Genomic DNA, 25,528 nt, shown 5'->3' with positions numbered 1-25,528 from the left:
AAGAAAATAAAATCATAAGACAATATTCCTTATGAGCACAAATGCAAATTTTTTTAACAAAACTGTAGCAAATAGGATCCAATAATATATAAAATATATAATACATGGCAATTCAAGTGGGCTTTATCTGAGTGATGGAAGGTTGTTTAAACATGTTTAAATGAGCCAATCTAATTCATGATCTTAACAAACTGAAAAAGAAAAACCAAATGATCATCTATGTTGATGGAGATAAAGCATGTGACAAAAATCTAACATCTCCAATTAAAAAAAAAAACCAGTCAGCCAACTAGGAATAGAAGGTAATTGCCTCAATTTGATGATCATCAAGAAAAAAATCTATAGCTAACATCATAAATGAATGCTTTCACTGTAAGATTGAGAAACTTGGCTAGTATATTTACTTTCACCACTCTGTTCAACATTGTGCTACAGATTCCAGCCAATACATCAGGTAAAAAAAAAAAAAAAAAAGAAAGAAAAAAAAAAGGCATCAACTGGAAACAAGGAAGAAAAACTATCTTCATTTACAGGTAATATGAGTATGCAGAAAATCTAAAGGAATTTTTTAAAATAGCTATTAAAACTAACAAGTGAGTTTGTCAGGGTTATAGGAGACAAGATCAATGTAGAAAAATCAATAATATTTCCATTTACTAGAAATGAATAATTGAAAAATACACTTACAACAGTATATCAAAATACTTGGTGATAAATATTACAAAAGATGTGCACAATCTGTACACTGAAAACTACAAAACATGCTGAGAGAAATTTTTAAAAATCTAAATATAAAGATATACTATGTTCATGGATTGGAAGACTCAATATTGTTAAGATGTCAGTTCTCCCCCAAACTGACCTATAGATTCAACACCATCCTAGTCAAGATCCCACCAGACTGTTTTATAAAAATTGACAATTTAATTCATATGGAAGTGTGGTGGATGTGGAGCAGCCAAAACAACTTTGAAAAAGAGCAAAGTTGGAAAACTAACACAACTTGATTTCCAGATGTTATAAAGCTACAGTTATTTCTCAATGTAATCTGGTCTTCACATGTAAAAATGCATACAGATATCTAACCAATTTATATAGATTTTTGTTCTAAAACTCAGGGTAAACATATAAGCACTCTTAGTCCCATAAGGTTGTTTTGCTAGTAGATATGACTTTATTCCAAATGCCAAGAATGTACTTCTTTGATAGCGTCATTGACTATCCACATCTTCTAATTTATTTGAGTTTCTTCAAAGAAACCAGGATTAGATTTATGTTCTCTATTACAAATTACCTTAAAACCTATTGGTCCATTTAAACTTCCTATTAAGATAGAATCACCCCATTCCACTGGTTTATAAAGCTTTTGAATTAGCAGAAAATTTGTTTTGATGGACTGAATTTTTTGATTTAAAGAAAATCATTTTGTTCCATAACATTTAAAGTGAGTGTTTTTATACTTAAAAGATGTTGTGAATCAATTTTTTTTTTTTTTTAGTAATGGTGTAGCAGATGTTTGAATTATAAATTCTACCGTCTGCATTCACTCTATGTTGCACATTCTTACTGGAAGTCTGTGATTGCTGTACACTGTGGTAATATTTAGGTCTGCAAGAACACAAAGTGCATTCCAAGGTTATGGGGGGGATACATCACAATTTAGTGAACTTCATAAGCAATACAAGAGGCCATGAGGATAAAGACATGAAGGTTTTAATCATCTCTGTCTCCAGAAAACCTCAAAGCACATATCTTTTTTTTTTTTTTAAGAGAAGGGATCTCATTTTGCTGCCCACGCTGGTCTCAAACTCCTGGCTTCAAGGCATCTTCCCACTTCATCCTCCCAAAGTGCTGAGATTACAGGCATGTACGACTGTGCCTGGCCAGCACACATCCTTAACACATAAACACATAATATTCCCAATAGCCTGGGTACAGCAGTTTATGCCTGTAATTCCAGCACTTTGAAAGGCCAAGACGAGTGGATCACTTGAGGTCAGGAATTTGAGATCAGCCTGGCCAACATCGTGAAATCTCATCTCTACTAAGAATACAAAAATTAGCAGAGCATGGTGGTGCATGCCTGTAATCCCGTAATCCCAGCTACTCAGGAGGCTGAGGCAGGAGAATCACTGGAACCTGGGAGGTGGAGGTTACAATGAGCAGAGATTGTGCCACTGCACTCCATCCTGGGCTACAGAGTGAGACTCAGTCTTAAAAACAAAACAACAACAACAACAACAAAAAACAAAAACCATTCCCAATAAATAATGGCTATCCAGTAAGAGATGGGCAAATATTTAGTTGGGTAAGATATATTGCTAATTATAATAAAATTAATGTAAAAATCACATCCCATTATGAGTAAGCAAAATTCTATCTTACGCCAAGGAAAATTCTGAAATAGTTATTTTATCAATTATTACAATTTAGACATAAAAGTAGCAATATTATAAGAGGAAAACTAGGAAGATGCAGAAAAAAAGGGAATAGAAAAGAGGTGAACAAATAATATTATTATGTGCTAGTCACTTCATACATATTATTTCTTGTTATGCTCATAACAGTCCTGTGGGGGTTATAACTGTCCCGACTTTGCAGAAGAAAGAACTGACACTCAGCCAGGTGAAATAATTTGTCCCAAGGTCACATCCCTAACAACAGAGCAACTCAGTTTCCAACCCAGGTTTGCTATTCCAAAATCTTGGTCCTTTCACCACTCTATGCAAATTACCACAGAAAGAATCTTAACAGAGCATGTAATAGGCTTATTTTTGCTGATGAAGATGTCTGCAACAAGCTGCCATGACAGTGAGCCGCTGGATTTGACTTACTTCAAGGAGGAATCCCCGACACCAATGCAGCCTCGCAAGCTGAGCTTCCTCAGGAATCCACCGCATCGCTTCGAGATATTTTCCACCACTCGACCCTTTAATCAAGAAAGTTGGGGGGGGGGAAAACACTTTTTTTTCATGCTTGTTTTCTAACAGGCAAATAACCTGAATTCTAGGAACTGAATATATTTTTCCAAGTGTAATAGAAGATATGCTGGAACATTCTTCTTGCACCTCAGTTCTGTCCTTCATGCATAAAGGGGCTGCAAGCACTGAAAAACATTCTCAATTAAAGCATTAATTATTCTAAAACCAACCAACAAACAAAAACAAACACAAAAACAAAAACCTGTACCCTATCTTTTGAAAGCCTTAGCCCCGGGGTTAAGCCTTCCCTACACAGGGCTCACAGGTATTCCGCTGATCATAAGGCTTTCTGAGGTTAGCTGTGGGAATATCAGCCACTGAGCAGAGAACTACGACAATGCTGCTTTAAAAAGAAAATCCTACTTTAGCTAAACATTATCGCTTTAAAAGCATAACAATATATTGTAAAAGCTCCCCCTCATCCTCCTTAGCAGTCCCCTTCTTAAATACATTTGCTTTGAAAAAGGAACTTTTGCCGGGTACTGGCAGAGAGATTACAGGAAGCAAAAAGAAAATGAACACTGATTAAGCACTTCTTCCACTTAAAAAAAATATTTTCTATTTCAAATCACTTTTTTACTTTAGAGACGGGGTTGGTGGTGGTGGGGTCTCACTCTGGTGCCCAGACTGGAATACAGTGGTGTGGTCATAGCTCATTGCAGCCTCTAACTCCTGGGCTCAAGTGATTCTCCTGCCTCAGCCTACCACATAACTAGGATTACAGGCCCACACCGGGATTATTTCATACATATTATTTCTTGTTATGCTCACAGCAGTCCTGTGAGAGTTATAACTGTCCCGACTTTGCAGAAGAAAGAACTGACACTCAGCCAGGTGAAATAATGTGTCCCAAGGTCACATCCCCAACATGCATCTGGCTCACTTCTATTTTTTGAGGAACAACTTCTTGTACCTATTATGGCTCGTTTAATAGTCAAAACAACTTCAGGAACACTCCCAAAATGGAGATAAGGAAGAGTATGTGTGGGATACAGACGATCCCTTAGGGAACCCCATAGTACTACCATGCCCTGTGACTTATGCCAGTAGCAAACCACAACAACCCCATCCAAGCAGGACTATTTTTTTTTCCCATTTATTTATTTTATTGCATTTTAGGTTTTGGGGTACATGTGAAGAACATGCAAAATTGTTGCATAGGAACACACGTGGCAGTGTGATTTGCTGCCTTCCTCCCCATCACCTACATCTGGCATTTCTCCCCCTGCTATCTCTCCCCAGCTTCCCACCCCCCACCGTCCCTCCCCTATTTCCCCCCAACTGACCCCAGTGTGTAGTGCTCCCCTCCCTGTGTCTATGTGTTCTCATTGTTCAACACCCGCCTATGAGTGAGAACATGCGGTGTTTGATCTTCTGCTCTTCTGTCAGTTTGCTGAGAATAATGGTTTCCAGGTTCATCCATGTCCCTACAAAGGACCCAAACTCATCGTTTTTGATGGCTGCACAATATTCCATGGTGTATATGTGCCACATTTTCCCTGTCCAGTCTATCGTCGATGGGCATTTGGGTTGGTTCCAGGTCTTTGCTATTGTAAACAGTGCTGCAATGAACATTCGTGTGCATGTGTCCTTATAGTAGAACAATTTGTAATCCTTTGGATATATACCCAGTAATGGGATTGCTGGGTCAAATGGTATTTCTATTTCTAGGTCCTTGAGGAATCACCACACTGTTTTCCACAATGGTTGAACTAATTTACACTCCCACCAACAGTGTAAAAGTGTTCCTATTTCTCCACATCCTCTCCAGCATCTGTTGTCTCCAGATTTTTTAATGATCGCCATTCTAACTGGCGTGAGATGGTATCTCAATGTAGTTTTGATTTGCATTTCTCTGATGACCAGTGATGATGAGCCTTTTTTCATATGTTTGCAAGCAGGACTATTAATGACCAGACCCTTCAGGAATAAAGGTCTGAGTCACTCCACCAGGTAAAGAGCCATGATCAGCTGAGGTGTTTGCTGAAAGCAAAGGAATACAGAAATGCATCGTAGAAGAAGGCAGTTATAAATACTAACTACAACCTCTACCTCCACAAGGGAGGAAAAGTTCAAAAGGAACAGTTTCATTTGTTTGGAATACTATTATCCTCATTTTCTAAAACAGCAATCTTGGCACTGAACTGTGAGCATGACGAATTCACCAGGATGCACCAAAACTAAAAGAACTGGGCACAGTGGCTCATGCCTGTAATCCCTGCACTTTGTGAGGCTGAGGAGGGCAAATCACTGGAGGTCAGGAGCTCAAGACCAGCCTGGCCAACATGGTGAAACCCCATCTCTACTAACGATACAAAAATGAGTCAAGCATGGTGGGGCACACCTGTAGCCCTAGCTGTTTGGGAGGCTGAGGTTGGAAAATCGCTTGAGTCTGGGAGATGGAGGTTGCAGTGAGCCAAGATCACACAACTGTACTACTCCAGCCTGCGTGACACAGCAAGACTCCATTTCATAAAAACAAACAAACAAAAAACTCCATAGGATACATATTGTTACCTAGTTAAGATCTTAATTATGGTGAAAATCCAACTTTTGATACTGCTAGCATCCATTTATACTTTCTTGAGACTACCTGTATTAATTATTAATATTTTTTGAAGCAAAATTCCAGACAAGTGTAAAATAAATCTTTGTCACCAGGGGGAAAAAGATTATGACTTAGAAATCAAAGATAAGAATTTATTTTCCTAATAAACAGGGAAAAATAACACACCTCTACACCAATGTCTACAAATGGAGCAACTAACATACTGTTCTCCATTTCAAGTTAGTAACATTTATATAAACTTTCTCTTCCTCCTTTTTGGGGGCAAAGTTCTTGTACTGGAATAAAATACTACAAACACAATTTTCTGTTCCACTGTTTCCAACTAAGAGGGAGGAAAAAAGCAAATCCATTTCAATGCAGTATTCAAGCCAATGATTCTGTGTCTTATCTACTAGACAATATGTTGTAGGCATTCATTTTGGAATGAAGGGCTTTAGAGAAAAATAAGCCCTAAAATGGGCTTAAACATCCTTGGAGTTATCGCTTTTAGATTCACACTACTTGTTTCTCATTTTTGGCCTACCACAATCTTCAATAACCATGAAAACACTGACAACAAAATGTCCAACTTTTAAAGGCACAGAAAATGCCAACCCAAACTTCAGCTAAAGCACACGCATTCAGGAAAGATTGACGAAGGAAAGCTAGCGTGCGTACTGCCACCTGGATGCTTCACTCGGCCTTTTCTTTGAATTGTGCCAGTCATGCAACCCACCATTCAAGGAAACTACAGTCTCCTCTTAGTGGGTGAGTGACCCTGGGTAAGTTACTCAACCTTTTCTGTGCCTCAGTTTCTTTAATATGGTGCTTTGAAGAGAATTAACTGCATTAATGTACGCAAAGTGCTTACAGCTATGCCGGGCAACTTTTCTTTTCTCTCAACATATCCAAAAGTTGTCACTCCTTCCCAAAGGGCATATTTTTAAGACTATCCATAAAATGTTTCCTAGGGCAAGCATCCTCCAAAGGGTCTTGTTGAAGGACTATGGAGGACCCCAAGACTTGGTTCATAATCTAGGCTGGACTCAGGGTGCTAGCCCAAAAGGGAAGCTAAGTGTTATGACTAGATTGAAACCCTGGTGCAAGCTATTTTAGGTTTTCACATTCAATTATTTATGTAACCGGTGAACCATGAACTGGCTTCCCCTTTGTACTTTTAAGTATTTCTGGGATGTGTTTATATAACAGTTAGCTGAAAGTCAGCAGTCAGTTAAAATCTTATAAGCAAATAATCCACAGGTAATGATATTTACTTGAAATAGTAGTGCTTTTTAATATCAAAATAATTTTTTTAGTGTATTTTGGGCTCTTGTGTACATGTGCACATCCTGCATCCTGCAGGATTGTTGCATAGGTATATACATGCCATGGTGGGTTGCTGTCTCCATCCCCCCGTGCCCCAACCCCACCCCCGTCACATCAGGCATTTCTCCCGGTGTAATCCCTCTCATCCTCCCCACCCTCTCACTTTCCATCCCCTTCCCTCCCCTTCAACCCCACACCTAGTCCAGTAAGTGTTATTTTCTTCCCTGTGCCCAAGTGTTCTCATTGTTCGTCAGCCGCTTATGAGAGAAAACGTGCTGCTTGGTTTTCTGTTCTTGTGTCACTTTGCTGAGTATGATGGTTTTTAGATTCATCCATTCTCTACGAAGGACACAAACTCGTCATTTTTTATGGCTGCATAGTATTCCATGGTGTATATGTGCCACATTTTCTTTGTCCAGTATATCACTGATGGGCATTTGGGTTGGTTCCAGGTCTTTGCTATCGTAAACAGCAATAAAACGAACATACATGTGCACGTGTTTTTATAATAGAGTGATTTACAATCCTTTGGGTATATACCCAGTAATGGGATTGCTGGGTCAAATGGAATTTCTATTTCTAGATCCTTGAGGAATCATCACACTGCCTTCCACAATAGTTGAACTAATTTACACTCCCACCAACAATGTAAAAGTGTTCCTTTTACTCCACATTTCACATTTTCTCCAGCATCTGCTGTCTCCAGATTTTTTAATGATTGCCATTTGAAATGGCATGAGATGTTATCTCAATGTGGTTTTGACTTGCATTTCTCTAATGACCAGTGATGATGAGCATTTTCTCACGTTTGTTGGCTGCATATATGTCTTCTTTTGAAAAGTGTCTGTTCATATCCTTCACCCACTTTTGAATGGGTTTTTTTCTTGTAAATCTGCTTTAGTTCTTTGTAGATTATGGATATTAGCCCTTTGTCAGATGGGTAGATTGCAAACATTTTTTTCCCATTCTGTTGGTTGCTGGTTCACTCTAATGATTGTTTCTTTTGCTGTGCAGAAGCTTTTAAGTTTATTTAGATTCCATTTGCCTATTTTAGCTTTTGTTGCCATTGCTTTTGGTGTTTAAGCCATGAAGTCCTGGCCTATGCCTATGTCCTCGATGGTGTTGCCTAGGTTTTCTTCTAGGGCTTTTATGGTGTTAGGTCTTATGTTTAAATCTTTAATCCATCTGGAGTTAATTTTAGTGTAAGGTGTCAGGAAGGGGTCCAGTTCCTGCTTTCTGCACATGGCTAGCCAGTTTTCCCAACACCATTTATTAAACAGGGAATCCTTTCCTCATTGCTTGTTTTTGTCCGGTGTGTCAAAGATCAGATGGTTGTAGATGTGTGGTGTTGCCTCCAAGGCCTCTGTTCTGTTCCATTGTTCTATATCTCTGTTTCGGTACCAGTACCATGCTGTTTGATTACTGTAGCCTTGTAGTATAGTTTGAAGTCAGGTGGCGTGATGCCTCCAGCTTTGTTCTTTTTGCTTAGGATTGTCTTGGCTATGTGGGCTCTCTTTTGGTTCCATATGAAGTTTAAAGTGTTTTTTTCCAGTTCTGTGAAGAAGGTCAATGGTAGCTTGATGGGGATAGCATTGAATCTATAAATTACTTTGGGCAGTATGGCCATTTTCGCAATATTGATTCTTCCTAACCATGAGCATGGAATGTTTTTCCATCTGTTTGTGTCCTCTCTTATTTCCTTGAGCAGTGGTTTGTAGTTCTCCTTGAAGAGGTCCTTTATATCCTTTGTTAGTTGTATTCCTAGGTATTTTATTCTCTTTGTAGCAATTGTAAATGGGAGTTTGCTCATGATTTGGCTGTTTGTCTGTTGTTGGTATTAGGAATGCTTATGATTTCTGCACATTGATATTGTATCCTGGGACTTTGCTGAAGTTGCTTATCGGCTTAAGGAGGTTTTGGGCTGAGAGGATGGGGTCTTTTAAATATACAATCGTGTCTGCAAACAGGGACAATTTGACTTTTCTTAATTGAATGCCCTTTATTTTTTTTTCTTGCCTAATTACTCTGGCTAGAGCTTCCAATACTATATTGAATACGAGTGGTGAGAGAGGGCATCCTTGTCTAGTGCCGGTTTTTAAAGGGAATGCTTCTAGTTTTTGCCCATTCAGTATGATATTGGCTGTGGGTTTGTCATAAATAGCTTTTATTATTATTATTTTATATTTTTTTTCAGAGTTTATAAAAAAATTTATTTGTTTCTGAGAGCCATGATTTAGAACATTAAAAAAGTCCTCCTGGGAACCTAAGTTGGGGGAAATGTGGTGAGAGGGCAGGACTTGGCAGCCCATGGGCATGTCACAAGGTGCGCCCAGGCTCTCTGGAGAGAACTCTGCTCTGACTTCAGGCCAGAGTGTCTCCCCTGGCAGCGCCCTGACAGCTGAGTGGTCGGAGGACCCGGCTGGGGAGATTCATTTGAAATCTTTCTTCTTCTTCTTCTTTTTCACTGGCGTGTCTTCTGGCATAGCATCCTCCGCTATCTCTACCGGCTTTTGCAGCTTTTTCTTCCCTCTCCTCTTTTTGGGCTTCAGGGTGAAGTCTAGGCCCTCAGGCGGCTGCTCACAGTCCCAAGCATCCTGAGCAGAGGTCTCAGAACCCTGGTCCCAGCAGGGGCCTCTCAGCTGCTTCCCCGCACTCTTCTTCTTGGCCCCCTGCTCCTGGGCCCCGTCCCTCGTGAGATTTTCCTCCGTATGCCTCTTGGCCTTAAGCTTCGGGGAACTCTTCACATCCTTACCTGCTGCCTCTTTGTTTCTTTTCTTCATCTTTTTTCCAACCACCTGAGTCTCGGAAAGGTCACGCCCTGGATCTGGGACCTGGGGCTTGTTCTTCAGTGCTGCCATCCGCTGGGCAAAGTACTCCTGGATGGTGAAGGCACTGGTTGTCGTGCTTTCGTTCTCGTCTGGTGTGGAGGAACTGGCATCGCCCTCAGCTGTCTTCTGACTGTCTTTTCCCAAAAATGCAGTCAAGATCTGTTTTGCTCCGAGATGAAAGATCCTTCCCTTTTGTGAATTTCATATAGTGAACATGGTTTTTGGAGATTTTGGACTTTTCCTCAAGGCTAAAAGATTTCTTTTCCTTCTTGTCTGAGGAGTCTGTGGTTTCCTGCCCATGGCAAGTGTTCAGTTCGGCCAGAAGCTGGTTAAAGTCATCCTGATGTGCAATCCAGTTGTCTTCGTTATTGATGGTGGCTCCGAGTCCCAGGTGGTTATTTTTCACTTGAACTTTAATATGATCTGTGGCTCCTTGCTCCTGAGCCCCTAAACCCTTTCCTTTAGACCACCCCATCTTCTCTAGCATCCTCTGGCCAAACTTGGAATCGTCATTACTCCAGGCAGTGTTCTGAGGATCCACAGCCCACTTCTGCTTCCGCCGACGCTCAGCCAGCATCGACATGTCGCAGAGTCTGTGATACCACGGCCTTTGGACCTGGGTGACTGCGACCACTGGGCGGGCAGGAGGCTCGAGGAGAATCTCAGCTTTTATTATTTTGAGATACATGCCATCAATACCTAGTTTATTGAGAGTTTTTAGCATAAAGGGCTGTTGAGTTTTGTCAAAGGCCTTCTCTGCATCTATTGAGATAATCATGTGGTTTTTGTCTTTGGTTCTGTTTATGTGGTGAATTACGTTTACAGACTTGTGTATCTTGAACCAGCCTTGCATCCCCAGGATGAAGCCTACTTGATTGTGGTGGATAAGCTTTTTGATGTGCTGTTGCAATGGGTTTGCCAGTATTTTATTGAGCATTTTTGCACTGATGTTCATCATGGATATTGGCCTGTAGTTTTCTTTTTTAGTTGTGTCTCTGCCAGGTTTTGGTATCAGGATGATATTGGCCTCATAGAAAAAGTTAGGGAGGATTCCCTCTTTTTGTATTGTTTGGAATAGTTTCAACAGGAATGGTACCAGCTCCTCTTTGTACATCTGGTAGAATTCAGCTGTGACCCCATCTGGACCTGGACTTTTTTTGGTTGGTAGGCTATTAATTGCTGCCTTGACTTCCGACCTTGTTATTGGTCTATTCAGGGTTTCAACTTCTTCCTGGCTTAGTCTTGGGAGTGTGCAAGTGTCCAGGAATTTATCCATTTCTTTCAGATTTACTGCTTTATGTGCATAGAGCTGTTTGTAGTAATCTCTGATGGTAGTTTGTATTTCTGTGGAATTGGTGGTGATATCCCCTTCATTGTATTTTATTGCATCTATTTGATTCTTCCCCCTTTTCTTTTTTAATTAATCTGGCTACAGGTCTATTCTGTTGATCTTTTCAAAAAACCAGCTCCTGGATTCATTGATTTTTTGAAGGGTTTTTTGTGTCTCTATTTCCTTCAGATCTGCTTTGATCATAGTTATTTCTTGTCTTCTGCTAGCTTTTGAGTTTTTTTGATCTTGCTTCCCTAACTCTTTCAATTTTGATGATAGGGTGTCAATTTTAGATCCTTTCTTGTTTCTCATGTGGGCATTTATTGCTATAAATTTCCCTCCAGACACTGCCTTAAATGTGTCCCATAGATTCTGGTATGTTGTGTCTTTGTTCTCACAGATTTTGAAGAACATTTTGATTTCTGCCTTTATTTCATTGTTTATCCATTCATCATTCAGGAGCAAGTTGTTCAGTTTCCATGTGATTGTGCAGTTTTGAGTGCTTTTCTTAATCCTGAGTTCTAATTTGATTGCACTGTGGTCTAAGAGACTGCTTGTTATGATTTCTGTTCTTTTGCATTTGTCAAGGAGTGATTTACTTTCAATTATGTGGTCAATTTTAGAGTAAGTGTGATGTGGTGCTGAGAAGAATGTGTTTGGGGTGGAGTGTTCTGTAAATGTCTATTAGGTCTGCTTGGTCCAGATCTGTGTTGAAGTCCTGGATATCCTTGGTGACATTCTGTCTCATTGATCTGTCCAGTATTGTCAGTGGAGTATTAAAGTCTCCCACTATTATTGTGTGGGAGTCTAAGTCTCTTTGTAGGTCATTAAGAACTTGCTTTATGTATCTGGGTGCTCCTATATTGGGTGTATACATATTTAGGATAGTTAGCTCTTCTTGTTGCATTGATCCTTTTACCATTATGTAATGCCCTTCTTTGTCTCTCTTGTTCTTTGTTGGTTTAATGTTTATTTTATCAGAGACTAGGATTGCTACCCCTGCCTTTTTTTTGTTCCCAATTTGCTTGGCAGATCTTCTTCCATCCCTTTATTTTGAGTCTATGTGAGTCTTTGCACATGTGATGGGTTTCCTGAATACAGCACACCATTGGTTCTTGACTTTCATCCAGCTAACCAGTCTGTGTCTTTTGATTGGGGCATTTAGGCCATTTACGTTCAATGTTAATATTGTTATGTTTGAATTTGATCCTGCCATTTTGTTACTGGCTGGTTGTTTTGCCTGTTAGTTGATGTGGTTTCTTCATTGCGTCATTGTTCTTTACCATTCAGTACATTTTTGTAGTGGCTGGTACTGGTTGTTCCTTTCCATGTTTAGTACTTCCTTCAGGGGTTCTTGTAAGGCAGGTCTTGTAGTGATGAAATCTCTCAGCAGTTGCTTGTCTGTAAAGGATTCTATTTCTCCTTCACTTATGAAGCTTAGTTTGGCCAGATATGAAATTCTGGGTTGAAAGCTCTTTTCTTTAAGGATGTTGAATATTGGCCCCCACTCCCTTCTAGCTTGTAGGGTTTCTGCTGAGAGATCCGCTGTGAGTCTGATGGTCTTTCCTTTGTGGGTAACTCGACCTTTCTGTCTGGCTACCCTTAAGATTTTTTCCTTCATTTCAACCCTAGTGAATTTGACTGTTATGTGCCTTGGGGTTGCTCTTCTTGAGGAATATCTTTGTGGTGTTCTATGTATTTCCTGGATTTGAATGTTGGCCTGCCTTGTTAGGTTGGGAAAGTTCTCTTGGATAATATCCTGAAGAGTGTTTTCCAGCTTGGATTCATTCTCCCCGTCACATTCAGGTACGCCGATCAAGAATAGATTAGGTCTCTTCACATAATCCCATAGTTCTTGGAGGATTTGTTCATTTCTTTTCACTCTTTTTTCTCTAATCTTGCCTTCTCATTTTATTTCATTGATTTGATCTTCTATCTCTGATATCCTTTCTTCTGCTTGATCGATTTGGCTGTTGAAACTTGTGCATGCCTCATAAAGTTCTTGTGCTGTTTTTCAGCTCTGTCAAGTCATTTATGTTCTTCTCTAAGCTGGTTATTCTAGTTAGCATTTCCTCAAACCTTTTTTCAAGGTTCTTCGTTTCTTTGCATTGGGTTAGAACATGGTCTTTTAACTCAGAGAAGTTTGTTATTATCCACCTTCTGAAGCTGGCTTCTGTCAATTTGTCACCTCATTTTGTCTTGTTTTGTTCCCTTGATGGTGAGAAGGTGTGATCCCTGGGAGGGGAAGACGTTTTCTGGTCTTTGAAGGTTTCATCCTTTCTGCACTGTTTTTTCCCCATCTTCATGGATTTATCTCCCTTTGATCTTTGAAGTTGGTGATTTCAGGAGAAATCTCTGAATGGATGTCCTTTCTGTTGCGGTTGGAACTACATCTTTTTTGGCCTGTAGAGGCGCTGCTGGGTTGCCTCGGATTCAGTCAGGTTGCTGGGTGGGTGGTCCTTCCCTGGGGTGAAGGTGAAATTAGACACCCCCTTCCCAGTGGCATCTCTCCTTCCCTGAGCTCGATCTTCCTGGTTGGGGTCAAACTGGTGTACTGGCTGCCAAGCTCTCTGGCACACGGGCTTCAGTTTGAGTTTTGTGGGGGGTGGGACCTGCCAGGCCTTATGACCTGTTTCCCTGCTTTCAACTCTGCCTCTTTCTGTGGGACGGGTTGTTCCGTCCCACTGGTACTAGTCCAAATTTCCGCCCAGGTCCGGTGGACAACTTGTGGCAGCAGGCGGAAGCCGTGGCTCAGATTTGCATCCACAACCCACCATGCCCCTCAGTCTGGCAGGGCTCTCGTTGACCGTGGGTTGCAGGAGGGATGAGGTAAGCACGGGATCCGAATTGGAGCACTGAGGGGGTGAAGTCCCCCGACCCTCCAAGCTGGCTGCACGTTCCAGGTGGGGACATGCCCATCCTGTCTTGGTTCATTCTCTCTGGGCGGCTCTCGCCCTGCTTTGGCTCCTTCCCTGAGCTACTGTCAGAATCCTCCCAGTCCCCCCAAAACAAACCTGGCACCTCACTTGGAATCATGAAGTCCTCTAGCCCTCTGCATCTCATTTGCTGGGAGCTGCATTCTGGTGTTGCCTCCTCTTGGCCATCTTGGTGCCGCCCCAATTTTTTTTTTTTTTTTTTTTTTTTTAAACAGGGTCTCACTCTGTCACCCAGGCTAGAGTGCAATGGCACAATCAGAGCTCATTGTATCCTCTACCTTCTGAGCTCAGGTGATCCTCCCACTTCAGCCTCCTGAGTAGCTGGGACTACAAGTGTGTGCCATTGTGCTTGGCTAATTTTTGTTTTTTCATTTGTAGATACAGGGTTTTGCTATGTTGCCCAGGCTGGTCTTGAACTCCTGGGCTCCAGCAATCTGCCCGCCTTGGCCTCCCACAGTGTTGGGATTTCTGGTGTGAGCCACTGCACCTGGCCTGACTTTAAAAGCTCTTCATGTGTTTTCCAAAAAGGTTGTATGGTTGGAAAAGTCATCAAAATTGAGGAGATGTGAAGAACCACAGAAAAAGAGAAATTATTTTGCTCAACTTTTTCAAAACAATAACGCTCTTTTTGGTCAGTAGAAATGACTACAATTTTTAGAAATTAAAGGTCCTCTGCATCATCACTAAGTAAACACAGTGAACGACGATTTAGAGATGATTGGTTTGAAGGGGAATTACATTCACTGGCATGGAATGTTGGCATGTTTGGGTGGGCACTATTGTAATCACTGCTGATAAGTCTCAAAAGAGCACTAAAGAACACCTAATTCAGAAACTACAGTGTTAAGACAGGACCTAGAGCTTATCTTTCCAGGATGGGCACAAATCCTTGAGGTCCCTGCTCCTTCCAAGCTCAGAACACCACAATATGATAGAAATAAGGGGTTTCTCTTTTGATTTAATAAAGGGAAATCTTCTGCTCTGCCCCACTTACTGGAAGTATTGTGCTCCACTGGTTTAAGGTGAGGATCAGAGACTCTCGTGAAGTAAGTAACCTAAAGAAGGAGGTGAAGAGTCTCCACAGCTGACCATTTAGTCTGTCTAAGTCAAGCCAGGTTAAGTAGCTGGCAGGAAATTGCTTAGCTCAATCCTACTTTTAAACATATTAATGTCCTTATCCATTAAAAAAGAAACACCCCACCACCACCATGTACACCTTGGTAAAAACACATGGCAAACATACTATGTGAGTAACTAAATTAAAATGCAGTTCCACTACTGTAAGTTAGTTGGCTAAACTGGAAATAAATTAGGTTTCACATAAGGGAGATAATAAACTTCAGAATCTCAAGACCCTTGAACCAGCGCTTCAGACAATTCCTAAGTACAATGCTCTTTAATGTTCCCTGCCTCAACTTTCTTTTTGGTTAGAAATTTAGTATTGAGTATTAAAGTTGTTTTAAAATAAACTTTCCTTATTCGGTCAGTTTTATCACACTTAAATGGAGATATTTACATATTTAGATAAATATATCAGCATCTTGGAATTATAAAAGACTTAATTATTACTTTACTTCTTTATTTTACGGATAATAAAACAGAAGTTCTAAGAGGTTATATGACTTAAGTGGCTGAGCTGGGACGACGCTTCAGATTTCCAGCCTCACTCCTGGGCCTGTGCTTCTGCCATTTCTCCACTTTTGATGCTGAATTAAAATTCTCAGCAGATTTTTTAGGTCAATAAATATTTGTGAAGTCTCCTAAGGTTAAAGCTCTGAACCAGGTGTTAAGGATGCAGGTGTGTGGCTTTAAAAAGCTGAGTAGTAAAACTCAGACTACAAACATAAATGAGGGAAAAGCAGTCTGTTACTGATACAATTTAAAATGCAAGCAGGGTTTTGTTTTGATGTATGTAAATCTCGTTTTCCTTTTTTCATTCCACCTCAGCACTTTAATAGTAGATCTAAATGCAGTAAAATATAAAAAGACGGGAAAGAGGGAACAGCTACTCAGCTTTTTAAAGTTTTCTGTCTAAACCAAAGCTAACTTACCTCTACGTCTGTTTGAAAGTTAAAAAGATCTATTCTTTGCCAGTTGCTTCCATCCAGGGCTAAGATGTTCCAAGCCTGGAAGGTGGGAAGTAAAGGAAGAGGGATTGGGGTGAAAGAAACACATTTATTGAGACTATTAAAGAAAGCTTTCATTAACCTTTATTTTCAAACTTTTGTTTCTGATGTATATCAAGTTAATCAACAAATGCAATCTTATACCATTGTGTTATATTAAGTATAAAAGATAATAAAGTTTTAATTTTCAGTAATTTGAACTAAAACTCATTCTAATAAAACTTGACATTTATTGATTAAAAATCTGGTGAATACTCTACCTTGGAAATCTGTGCACATCGGCACAAAGTTACTATATCCAAGAAGGAAAATATTCTATAGAGAGAGGAAAAAAACACAAATACGAGATGGTGTTAACATTTCAGGGTAATTATAACTTGAAAGATAAAATCTAATGTGCCACCTGGATACGTAAGTTTTTTCAAGATTCCTCAATCTGCAATATACAAGTGCACTATAATTTTATATCACTACAGTGAAATATTAAATGTTTGCATGTTAAGAAGTTTTGGACACACTGTACAAATTACCTTAGAAATCATTAAGCTTGTATTTCCATTGTTCTAAGAAATGGACACGAGAAAGACCATAACTGGTTCTATTTGAAGACCAACTCTCTAGCAGAATGAGCCCTTTTTTGGTGGCAGATGCACTAAACAGGCTTAGATTCCCGAGCCTCAAATAACATTGTCAAAAAAAGCTTGATGACAAAGCCCATTTGGTTTGAAGTATTTGTTCCTCTGGCAGAAAGATGGAGCTCATTAGTTGGCAAAATCTGTAAGTGACCAGTTTTTCCTAGCCAAAAGCCAATGAGCCACAGAACACAGGAAAGATGGGGGGGTGGGGGAAGAAAAGCAGACAGAAGCAAACAAAATCTTAGTTGGCATTGGTAATGCCTTACAGGGAGCAGTAGCTGCCAGCTTGGCAGGGGACAGAGTGAAGCCTTAACATTCTGGCAGTCAAGGAGAGGAGCTGCTACTGACAGCATGTGAGCAAACAGCTGTGTGCGCCTCAGTACTGCAGAGTGACAGCCAAGAACAGAGGTCAGCTTTTCTGTGAAAGAAGGGTGGACAGGGTTGAAGTCAGGAACAAGAACCCTCAATTCTGAGGGTCCTGGAAAGTAAATATGAGAGTCTGTGCCTCTGAGTGTGGAAGGGGGAGAGTGGGAAGATGGCAAACAGCCACCTATAATGTTCCTCAAAATTCTTCAAAGGTAACAATCAGTGGTGTGATAAAAATCCATGGGCTCAGGGAAGGAGAGTAGAATCATAAAACATCAGAGTGTTGTACCCTACAATAACACACCCGCAGCCAGGTGTGATGGCTCAGTCCTAGCACTTTGGGAGGCTGAGGTGGGTGGATCACCTGAGGTCAGGAGTTCAAGACCAGCCTGGCCATCACGGTGAAACCCCATCTTTAGAAAAAAAAGAACACACCCACATGCAGTTCCATGGGATAATGACTGCACAGATGCCATCCTACAGTATAGACTACAGTCATTTTCTAGTGAAAAGCAAAGGACAGAAGCATAATAAGGGCTACATTGACTTTTAAAGATTCTGGCTGGGCACAGTGGCTCACACCTATATTCCCAGCACTTTGGGAGGCTGAGGCAGGAGGATCACGAGGTCAGGAGTTTGAGACCAGCCTGACCAACATAATGAAACCCAGTCTCTACTAAAAATACAAAAATTAGCCAGGTGTAGTGGCAGGCACCTGTAATCCCAGCTACTCAGGAGGCTGAGGCAGGAGAAGCACTTGAACCGGGAGGTGGAGGTTGCAGTGAGCTAAGATTGCGCCACTGCACTCCAACCTGGGTGACAGAGCAAGACTCCACCTCAAAAAAAAAAAAGGTTCAGTGGATCTTAGCACATAGAAAAATGCTGGTGGTGGCTAAAATATGAGTACTTAAACGTATATACAGCTAGTGCTCGACTTACGACCATGGTCGGGACCGCGGACTGGTTGTAACACGATTTGGTCGCAAGTTGAGTAGGCTATATGTACAGTTGAAATGGTGCACACGGAGATGGTAGTGCTGCCGGAAGCTGGTCCGCACTGTCGTACGCCCAGCTGGGCAACGTCTGCGCTGCCAGACGCGGAGCAGTCGTGGCTAGCGATTGTGGTCGTAAAGTCGAATGGTCGTTAAGTTGCATAGGTGGTAAGTCGATCAATACCTGGTATTCAATGTACTTCAGGGTATCTACACATCTACAGTGCCCAACTCAAAGGCTCTCCTGCCCGTAAGAGCTGTATCCTATGACATAGGACCATCCCACAGCTAGCCATATCTGATTGTCAGCTCCCTACGGGAAACAAGCACCAGACAGAGAAACTGCCTGGTACAGTAGAATCAGATTTCATGCAGGGATTGGGTTCTAAAAGCATAAGTCAAAGGTAAAAAAAAGAGTTAGCTGTTTCCCTTGCAAATCCCCTAAGAGTATACCACCTTTATCACATCTCAGTACTAATAATACTGGCGATAACAAAAACAGTTAACATTGATTATGCACTATGTGCCAGCCATGGTTTACATGCTAGTCATTTGATTGGCACAACACTGCTATGAGGTGTTGTGCTATTACTATCTTCATTTTACAGGTAAGGACACTGAGCATAGAGGTTAAGTAACCTGCCCAGGGCACACTGATAGCAAAGGTAGAACTAGAAATTGAACCCAGGTAGTGTGGCTCAAGAGCACAAGCCCATGACCATTACATATACTGCTTTGGAAAGTTTAACACAGCTGTTTTTCCCTCAGAATTGGACTAGATGCCAAGAAAGAAAAGAAACTTTTAATCTAAGGGATGTGAGCCGCTATGTGGGCTCTAGAGTGACTGACACAAGTAGCTATAAAGTAACCCAACAATGCCATACACTGGTCGCCATAACTCCTACCCCATAGTTCAGCAATGTACAGCCAATCACTCATCAATGTTACTCTGGAAACCAATGAGAGTTCCCAAAAAACAACTTTTGTAATCGCCCCCTCTCCTGATTCAGTCTCAACCTTGAGATAAACTCTCCAGCTTAATTTTGCCTCAGTTTCCTTATTTAGGTCAACAGTGCTTTTTTTTTTTTTTTTTGGGATGGAGTTTCGCTCTTGTTGCCCAGGCTGGAGTGCAATGGTGCAATCTCGGCTCACCGCAACCTCCACCTCCCAGCTTCAAGCAATTTTCCTGCCTCAGCCTCCCAACTAACTGGGATTATAGGCATGTACCACCATGCCCAGCTAATTTTGTATTTTTAGTAGAGATGGGGTATTTTCCATGTTGGTCACAAACTCCCGACCTCAGGTGATCCACCTGCCTTGGCCTCCCAAAGTGCTGGGATTACAGGTGTGAGCCACCACACCCAGCCTACAATGTTATTTCTTAACTGATAACAGATGAAGTAGTTTTCATTTAGTGAGTATGCTGTTTGGAAAAAACTGGATTCATGCTTCACTCACAAATGAAGCAAGATGTTCACACATTGTGACACACATGAACCAACAGGTGGAACAGGAATTCACATTTTTCATCTCATGCTTACTACCTAGTTTTATGGTTACTGAATGAAAAAATAGATTGCCTAAAGTATTTACATTATTTCCCCTCTCACCAACCTTTTCCACTGAAAGTAGTTGAATTTGCACAAATAGGCGTGGCAATACTCCAAACTACCACACTGACTCCAAAGCCAATTCCTGACTTACGTTTCAATGAATAAAAGTAATGCACTGAATTACACAGCCTGGGATACTGGCAATAGAAACGCAGATAGCTACACGAGTGGCAAACTGAGTCCAATCCCTCCAAAACATTCTTTCCTGGAAAGTGCTCCCTATCTCAAATGTGATAACCTCAACTTTATGAGGCAAGCGCTACAATAGCACGCTGGTTAGAAATATACACAGGGGAGCAAAGGGTTGGATGTACTTTTGGACTCTGTATTGTGCTCCATTAGTCTGTCTGTCTTTGTGCGAGTAAGGCTGTTTTAATTATGAAGCTTCAATAATAAGTCAAAAAGTCTGGTACTGTAAGACTTTCAACTTTGTTCTTCTCCATCAAGATTATCTTAGTTATTCTTGATACTCGGAATTTTCAATTAAGTTTCAGAATCAGCATATCAATTTCCACAAGAAAATTTTCTGAAATTTTTACTGGGATTGCATTCAATTTAGAGAAAATTTGGGAAAAATTGAGATTTTTACCGTATTAAATCTTCCAATCCAGAAACAAGATCCATTCCAAAATTTATTTAGGACTTCTTTAATTTCTCACAGTAATTGTTATAGTTTTCCACATAGATACCTTGCTCATCTTTAGATTTTTTTCCCTGGTTATTTAATGTTCTTATTATTAAAATGGAATATTTTGGGGTGGGCATGGTGGCTCATGCCTATAATCCCAGAACTTTGGAAGGCTGAGGCAGGAGGATCACCTGGGCCCAGGAATTCAAGACTAGCATAAGCAACATGGTAAAACCCCATTGCTACAAAAAAATATATAATAATTAGCCGCATGTGGTGGTGAATGCCCATAGTCCCAGCTACTCAGGAGGCTGAGGTGGTAGGATCAACAGAGCATGGGAAGGTCAAGGCTGCAGTGAACTGTGAACCTGGGTGACAGAGTGAGACCCTGTCTCAAAAAAAAAAAAAGGGGGGGGGAGGAATATTTTTAATGTCATTCTTTAATTGTTGCTACTTTATAATGTTACTTTTCATATACTGACCTCGTACCCAACCATATTTCTAAGTTTGGTTATTCATTCTGATTTATTTTCCTGAGACGGAGTCTTGCTCTGTTTCTACATAAAACATTAATTCACTATTAAATAATGAATCAACTTTCCTCCTTTCCAATAATTATACTTTCTATTTCTTTTGCTTATTACACTGGCTATGAGCTTCTCTAGTATAGTGATAAACAGAACTGGTAATGAAATATATCTTTGTCACATTCTCATCTCAGAGAAAAAGCTGCCACTATTCAATTATTATGATGTTTACTATATGTTTTCTTTTCTGGCCTTTCAATTATTTTCTAATTCCTTTGTTACATCATGTAAAATATTTCCATTTTTTTGCACATGGATGATTTTGACACCTCTCACATTTATCTCTTTAAAATTTTTATTTAAAATAAGAGCAAGTAGTGCAGAGAGTTACCATATACACACCTGCCAATAAACACACGTAGTTCCCCCTATTATTAACATGTTGTTTTAGTGCGGTACATTTGATGTTAGCTGTAGGTCTTGTGTAGATGTTCTTTATCAAGTCAGGAAGTTCCTCTCTATTCCTAGTCGGACGAGTATTTTTATCATGAATGGTGCCACAATTTGTCAAGTATTTTTTCTGCATTTTCTGATGTGACCCATAAGATTTTTTTCTTCAGTCTGTTGATGCAATAGATTACACTGATTTTTGAATGGTTAGAATAGGCTTGCATACTTGAAATAAATTCTGCTTTATTGTGGGATACAATTATTTTGTATATCACTGGATTTGACTTGTTAATATTTTGTTAAAGATTTTTGCGGGATCGATCCAAGATGGCCATTTAGAAACAGCTCAGGATTGCAGCTTTCAATGAAAGTGCAGAGGGTGAGTGGATGCTGCATTTTTATTGCCCACAGACTAGGAAATTCCCAGGCAGAGAAGCCCCATGGGTCGCCAGTGTGGCTGTTTCGGCCAGCGCAGCTGTGTTGGCCGGCACGGCTGCTTTGCCCCGCGCGACTGCTTTGTCAGCGCCCCAGTGCAGCAGTTCTCCGTACAAAATGCACTGGTCCGGGTGCCCTTTTGGCTGGCGATTGGAGCCACAGGAAGTCGCCCATTCATCTGTTTAAAAAGGGGACTGAACAGGGAACCAGAACAGGAGATTCCAGGGCAAAAAAAGCGCCACGAATCTCAGTGCCGGTGTTTAAGCCAGCGCAGTGAGTCACTGCACGGGAAAACACACAAATCCCGGTGCCTCTTCAACAGCCAACTGGAACACCAACTTAAAAAAAAAAAAAAGAAGGCTCTGAGGCAGGGAGCCAGGCGATCAGGCTCGGCTGGTCCCACCCCCACAAAAGAACAGCAATCAGAAACTCTGTGGATTGAGAGTTTCACAGCAAGTGCAGCTGAACCCGGGACGGTCCAGCCCTGTGGGGGAGGGGTGTCCACCATTACGGAGGCACTCCAATGCTAGGGAGGTAGTCAGCCAATGCTAAGGCAGCCCACCATTGCCAAGGCAACCCGCCATTACTGAGGCAGCGGCCATTGCTAAGGCAACCCGCCATTACAGAGAGAGTCCACCAATACAGAGGTGGGCCACCATTGCCGAGGCAGTTCTAACTATACCCATATAAAGAGGGCTGCAGGGAAGTTCACTCGGCAACTGGGCGGAGCCAACAGCAGCTCTGCAAAACCTCTACAGGCAGACAGTGACTAGGCTGCCTCCTTGCTAGGCAGGGCAGCTCTGAAGGAAAAAAAAAAGAAGGCAGCAGCACAAAGGAAACTCATAAATAAAGCCCTAAATCCCTGGGACAGAGCACCTGGGGACAAAAAGTCGTTTATGAGTTCTGCTGCAGCAGACCTAAATGTACCTGCCCAGCAGCTCTGAATGAACAATAGAGCTCACAGCTCAGCATCTGAGCTACTATAAAGAACAGACTGTCTCCTCAAGCAGCTCCCTGACCCCTGTATATCCAAAGAGCCACTTCATAAAGGAGAGATCAGACTGACACTTGACAGGTATCCTTCTGGGACAAAGATAGCAGAAGAAGAAAACTGGTAGCAACCCTTACTGTTCTGCAGCTGCTGCAGGTGATCCTCAGGCAAGCAGGGCCTGGAGTGGACCTCAGCAGACCTACAGCAGAGGGGCCAGACTGTTAAAAGGAAAACTAAGAAACAGAAATAACCTCACCATCAACAAACAGAATGTCCACTCAGAGACCCAATCTGAAAGCCAGCAACTACAAAGACAACAGGTGGATAAATCCATAAAGATGGGAAGAAACCAGCATAAAAAGGATGAAAACACTCGAAACCAGAACACCTCTTCTCCTACAAGGGATCACAACTCCTCACCAGCAAGGAAACAAGGTTGGATGGAGAACGAGTGTAATGAAATGCAGAATCTGACTTCAGAAGGTGGGTAGTAAGAAACTTCTGTGAACTTAAAGAACATGTTCTAACCAAATGCAAAGAAACTAAGAAGCTTGAAAAAAGATTAGACGAAATGCTAACGAGAATGGACAAAATAGAAAGGAATATAAGTGAATTGATGGAGCTGAAAAACGCAACACGAGAACTTTGCGAAGCATGCACAAGTTTCAATAGCCGAGTTGACCAAGCAGAAGAATGGATATCAGAGGTCGAAGATCAACTCAATGAAATAAAACGGGAAGGCAAGAATAGAGAAAAAATGGTAAAAAGGAGTGAACAAAGTCTCCGAGAAGTGTGGGACTATGTGAAAAGACCTAATCTACATTTGATAGATGTACCTGAATGCGACGAAGAGAATGAATCCAATCTGGAAAATACTCTTCAGGATATTATCCAGGAAAACTTCCCCAACATAGCAAGGCAGGCCAATATTCAAGTCCAGGAAATACAGAGAACACCACAGAGATATTCCTCAACAAGACCAACCCCAAGGCACATAATCGTCAGATTCACCGGGGAATGGTGAATTTCTCCTTGAAATGAAGGAGAAAATACTAAGGGCAGCGAGAGAGAAAGGTCGGGTTACCCACAAAGGGAAGCCCATCAGACTCACAGCAGATCTCTCAGCAGAAACCCTACAAGCCAGAAGAGAGTGGGGGCCAATATTCAACATCCTTAAAGAAAAGAACTTTCAACCCAGAATCTCCTATCCAGCCAAACTAAGCTTCATAAGTGAAGGAAAAGAAAATCCTTTGTGACTTGCAAGTACTCAGAGATTTTGTCGCCACCAGGCCTGCTATACAAGAGCTCCTGAAAGAGGCTCTACACATATAAAGGAACAACCAGTACCAGCCACTCCAAAACCATGCCAAATGGTAAAGAGCATCAATGCAATGAATAATCTGCATCAACTAATGGGCAAAACAGCCAGCTAGCACCAAAATGGCAGTATAAAATTCACATATAACAATATTAACCCTAAATGTAAATGGACTAAATGCCCCAATCAAAAGACACAGACTGGCAAATTGGATAAAAAGACAAAACCCATCGGTGTGCTGTATCCAGGAAACCCATCTCACATGCAAGGATACACAAAGGCTCAAAATAAAGGGATGGAGGAATATTTACCAAGTAAATGGAGAGCAAAAAAACGCAGGAGTTGCAATTCTCATTTCTGATAAATTAGACTTTAAAGCAACAAAGATCAAAAGAGACAAAGAAGGACATTACATAATGGTAAAAGGATCAATGCAACAAGAAGAGCTAATGATCCTAAATATATACGCACCCAACACAGGAGCACCCAGATACATAAGGCAAGTTCTTAATGACTTACAAAGAGACTTAGACTCCCACACAATTATAGTGGGAGACTTTAACACCCCATTGTCAATATTAGATCAACCAGACAGAAAATTAACAAGGATATCCAGGACTTGAACTCAGACCTGGACCAAGCAAACCTAATAGACATTTACAGAACTCTCCACCCCAAATCCACAGAATATACATTCTTCTCAGTACCACGTCACCCCACTCTAAAATTGACCACATAATTGGGAGTAAATCACTCCTCAGCAAATGCAAAAGAACGGAAATCGTAACAAACAGTCTCTCAGACCACAGTGCAATCAAGTTAGAACTCAGAATTCAAAAACTAACCCAGAACCGCACAGCTTCATGGAAACTGAACAACTTGCTCTTGAATGTTGACTGGATTAACAATGAAATGAAGGCAGAAATAAAGATGTTCTTCGAAACCAACGAGAATGAAGACACAACATACCAGAATCTCTGGAACACATTTAAATCAGTCTCTAGAGGAAAATATATAGCAATAAGTGCCCACGTGAGAAGACAGGAGAGATCTAAAATTGAAACCCTATCGTCAAAATTGAAAGAGCTACAGGAGCAAGATCAAAAAAACTCAAAACCTAGCAGAAGACAAGAAATAGCTAAGATCAGAGCAGAACTGAAGGAGATAAGAGACACAAAAAACCCTTCAAAAAATCAATAAATCCAGGAGCTGGTTTTTTGAAAAGATCAACAAAATAGACAGACCACTAGCCAGATTAATAAAAAAGAAAAGAGAGAATAACCAAATTGATGCAATAAAAAACGATAAAGGGGATATTACCACAGATTACACAGAAATTCAAACCATCATCAGAGATTATTACAAACAACTCTATGCACATAAACTAATAAACCTGGAAGAAATGGATAAATTCCTGGACACTTGCCTCCGCCCAAGACTAAACCAGGAAGAAGCCAAAACCCTGAACAGACCCATAACAAGGTCTGAAGTTGAGGCA

The 25,528-nt window shown here is 41.0% G+C and overlaps 1 protein-coding gene and 1 pseudogene across 10 annotated transcripts in view; both read right to left on the bottom strand.

Annotated features, from left to right (window-relative positions):
* The window catches only part of FBXL2 (F-box and leucine rich repeat protein 2), a 111,119-nt gene that overhangs the window by 19,228 nt on the left and 66,363 nt on the right, over nt 1–25,528 (bottom strand). For 7 of the 9 annotated variants that reach the window (XR_004265580.1, XM_032268948.1, XM_032269004.1 and 4 more), the window contains 3 exons: nt 16,336–16,390; nt 16,001–16,075; nt 2,835–2,929 (listed from right to left, as the gene is read on the bottom strand). The exons of the other annotated variants lie outside the window; for them this stretch is intronic. Coding sequence is in view for 3 of the 7 variants with exons in the window: in XM_032268948.1 (XP_032124839.1) it covers nt 2,835–2,929; nt 16,001–16,075; nt 16,336–16,390 (225 nt within the window). In the remaining 4 variants the exon portion in view is untranslated. The remainder of the gene's footprint in view (nt 1–2,834; nt 2,930–16,000; nt 16,076–16,335; nt 16,391–25,528) is intronic. 9 annotated transcript variants of the gene reach the window in all.
* LOC116543467 lies at nt 9,045–10,339 on the bottom strand (annotated as a pseudogene). Its single transcript, XR_004265586.1, has one exon. The product of XR_004265586.1 is annotated as a PIN2/TERF1-interacting telomerase inhibitor 1 pseudogene (transcript).

Source organism: Sapajus apella, unplaced genomic scaffold (assembly GCF_009761245.1).
Source record: "Sapajus apella isolate SASKATOON/1434 unplaced genomic scaffold, GSC_monkey_1.0 scaffold4, whole genome shotgun sequence".
Lineage (NCBI taxonomy): Eukaryota > Metazoa > Chordata > Mammalia > Primates > Cebidae > Sapajus > Sapajus apella.
The sequence above is the reverse complement of the archived record's forward strand: the minus strand, read 5'-3'. Positions and strand labels throughout refer to the sequence as shown.